The 1495-nt window shown below is 33.5% G+C and overlaps 1 protein-coding gene across 1 annotated transcript; it reads left to right on the forward strand.

Moving 5' to 3' along the window:
- The first annotated feature begins 752 nt into the window (after positions 1-752).
- LOC112503954 lies at positions 753-1157 on the forward strand. Its single transcript, XM_025107925.1, has one exon. It carries the CDS (start codon positions 753-755, stop codon positions 1155-1157), a length of 405 nt encoding a protein of 134 aa, XP_024963693.1.
- The last annotated feature ends 338 nt before the right edge of the window (positions 1158-1495 follow it).

Consider the following 1495-nt stretch of genomic DNA (forward strand, 5'->3'; position numbering starts at 1 on the left):
TCTTTGTAATTTGAAAAGTGAGGAGCTCATTTGTAATATACATACATAATAGAGAGTTTGACTGAATTGTATAGTTTGACTTTCTCTCTCGTTGTTCTTAAAGTTCATATTGTGTTCTTACAAGATTTACATCAGATCTGCCATTGTTATGAACTATTATGAAGATTGATCAGTGATTTTGGACTCACACAATGTATTACACTCTGGTTTCTTTTGGCCAACACTTTTTCAAGATGCTCATAATTTTTTCAAAAGATGTGATGAATGCCAGAGAAGTGGCTCAATTTCCCAAAGAAATGAATGCCTTTAAATGGAAGGTTGAATTATTTGATGTTTGGGGAATTGATTTCATGGGACCTTTTTCTCCATCTAATAATTGCCAATACATTTTAATCGCCGTTGACTATGTGTCAAAATGGGTGGAAGCAGTGGCATGTGTTTCAAATGCAAAAACCGTGGTTAAGTTCCTCCACAAACAAATATTCTCAAGATTTGGAACCCCAAGAGCACTAATCAATGACGAGGGTACTCATTTTGTAAATCATTTGTTGCATGAAGCTCTTGAAAAATACAACATTAACCACAAAGTTGCCACCGCATATCACCCACAGACTAATGGATTGGCAGAACTTTCAAACCGGGAAATAAAATGAATTATGGAAAAAGTGGTTAAACCAAGCAGAAAAGACTGAGCTTTTAAACTGGATGATGCTTTATGGGCATACAGAACTGCATTTAAAACTCCAATTAGTATGTCTCCATACAAGCTTGTTTTTGGAAAAGCATATCATCTTCCGGTGGAACTTGAACATAAGGCCTATTGGGCAATCAAGGAATTAAATATGTGCCTAGATGATGCAGGGAATAAAAGAAAATTGCAGTTATGTGAAATGAAAGAGCATAGGAACATGTCCTATGAGAATGCCAAGTTGTACAAGGAAAAGACGAAACAGTGGCATGACAGAAGAATTCAACAGCGAGAGTTAAAAGCAGGACAACAAGCTTTATTGTTCAATTCTAGATTAAAACTGTTTCCAGGTAAATTAAAAACTAGGTGGTCAGGACCGTTTCTAATCCACAAAGTTTACCCACACGGAGCAGTCGATCTAGTGAACCTTGAGGATAACAGTCTGTTTAAGGTAATGACCAAAGAATAAAAATTTATTTGGATGAGCCCAAAAACCAAAAATACCCCGTGTGAGTTTTTCTACATAAAATAAGGCACATATATATATATATATATACATATATATATATATACATATATATATATACATATATATATATATATATCGTACTAATATTTATAAGGATGTATGTTTGTAAATAAATATTTATATATATTACTAATATAAATATGTGTATAATATATATATATATATATATATATATATTCGGACTACCTTGTTCTTTGTAAAGCCGAAATCGGCAGTCTTCTTGAGAAAGGTCTTATAAGACCTTCCCAATCCCCCTGGTCTTGCACTGCCTTTTATGT

This window comes from Cynara cardunculus, unplaced genomic scaffold (genome assembly GCF_001531365.2).
Source record: "Cynara cardunculus var. scolymus isolate 2C unplaced genomic scaffold, CcrdV1 Un_Scaffold_4203, whole genome shotgun sequence".
Taxonomy (NCBI): Eukaryota; Viridiplantae; Streptophyta; class Magnoliopsida; order Asterales; family Asteraceae; genus Cynara; species Cynara cardunculus.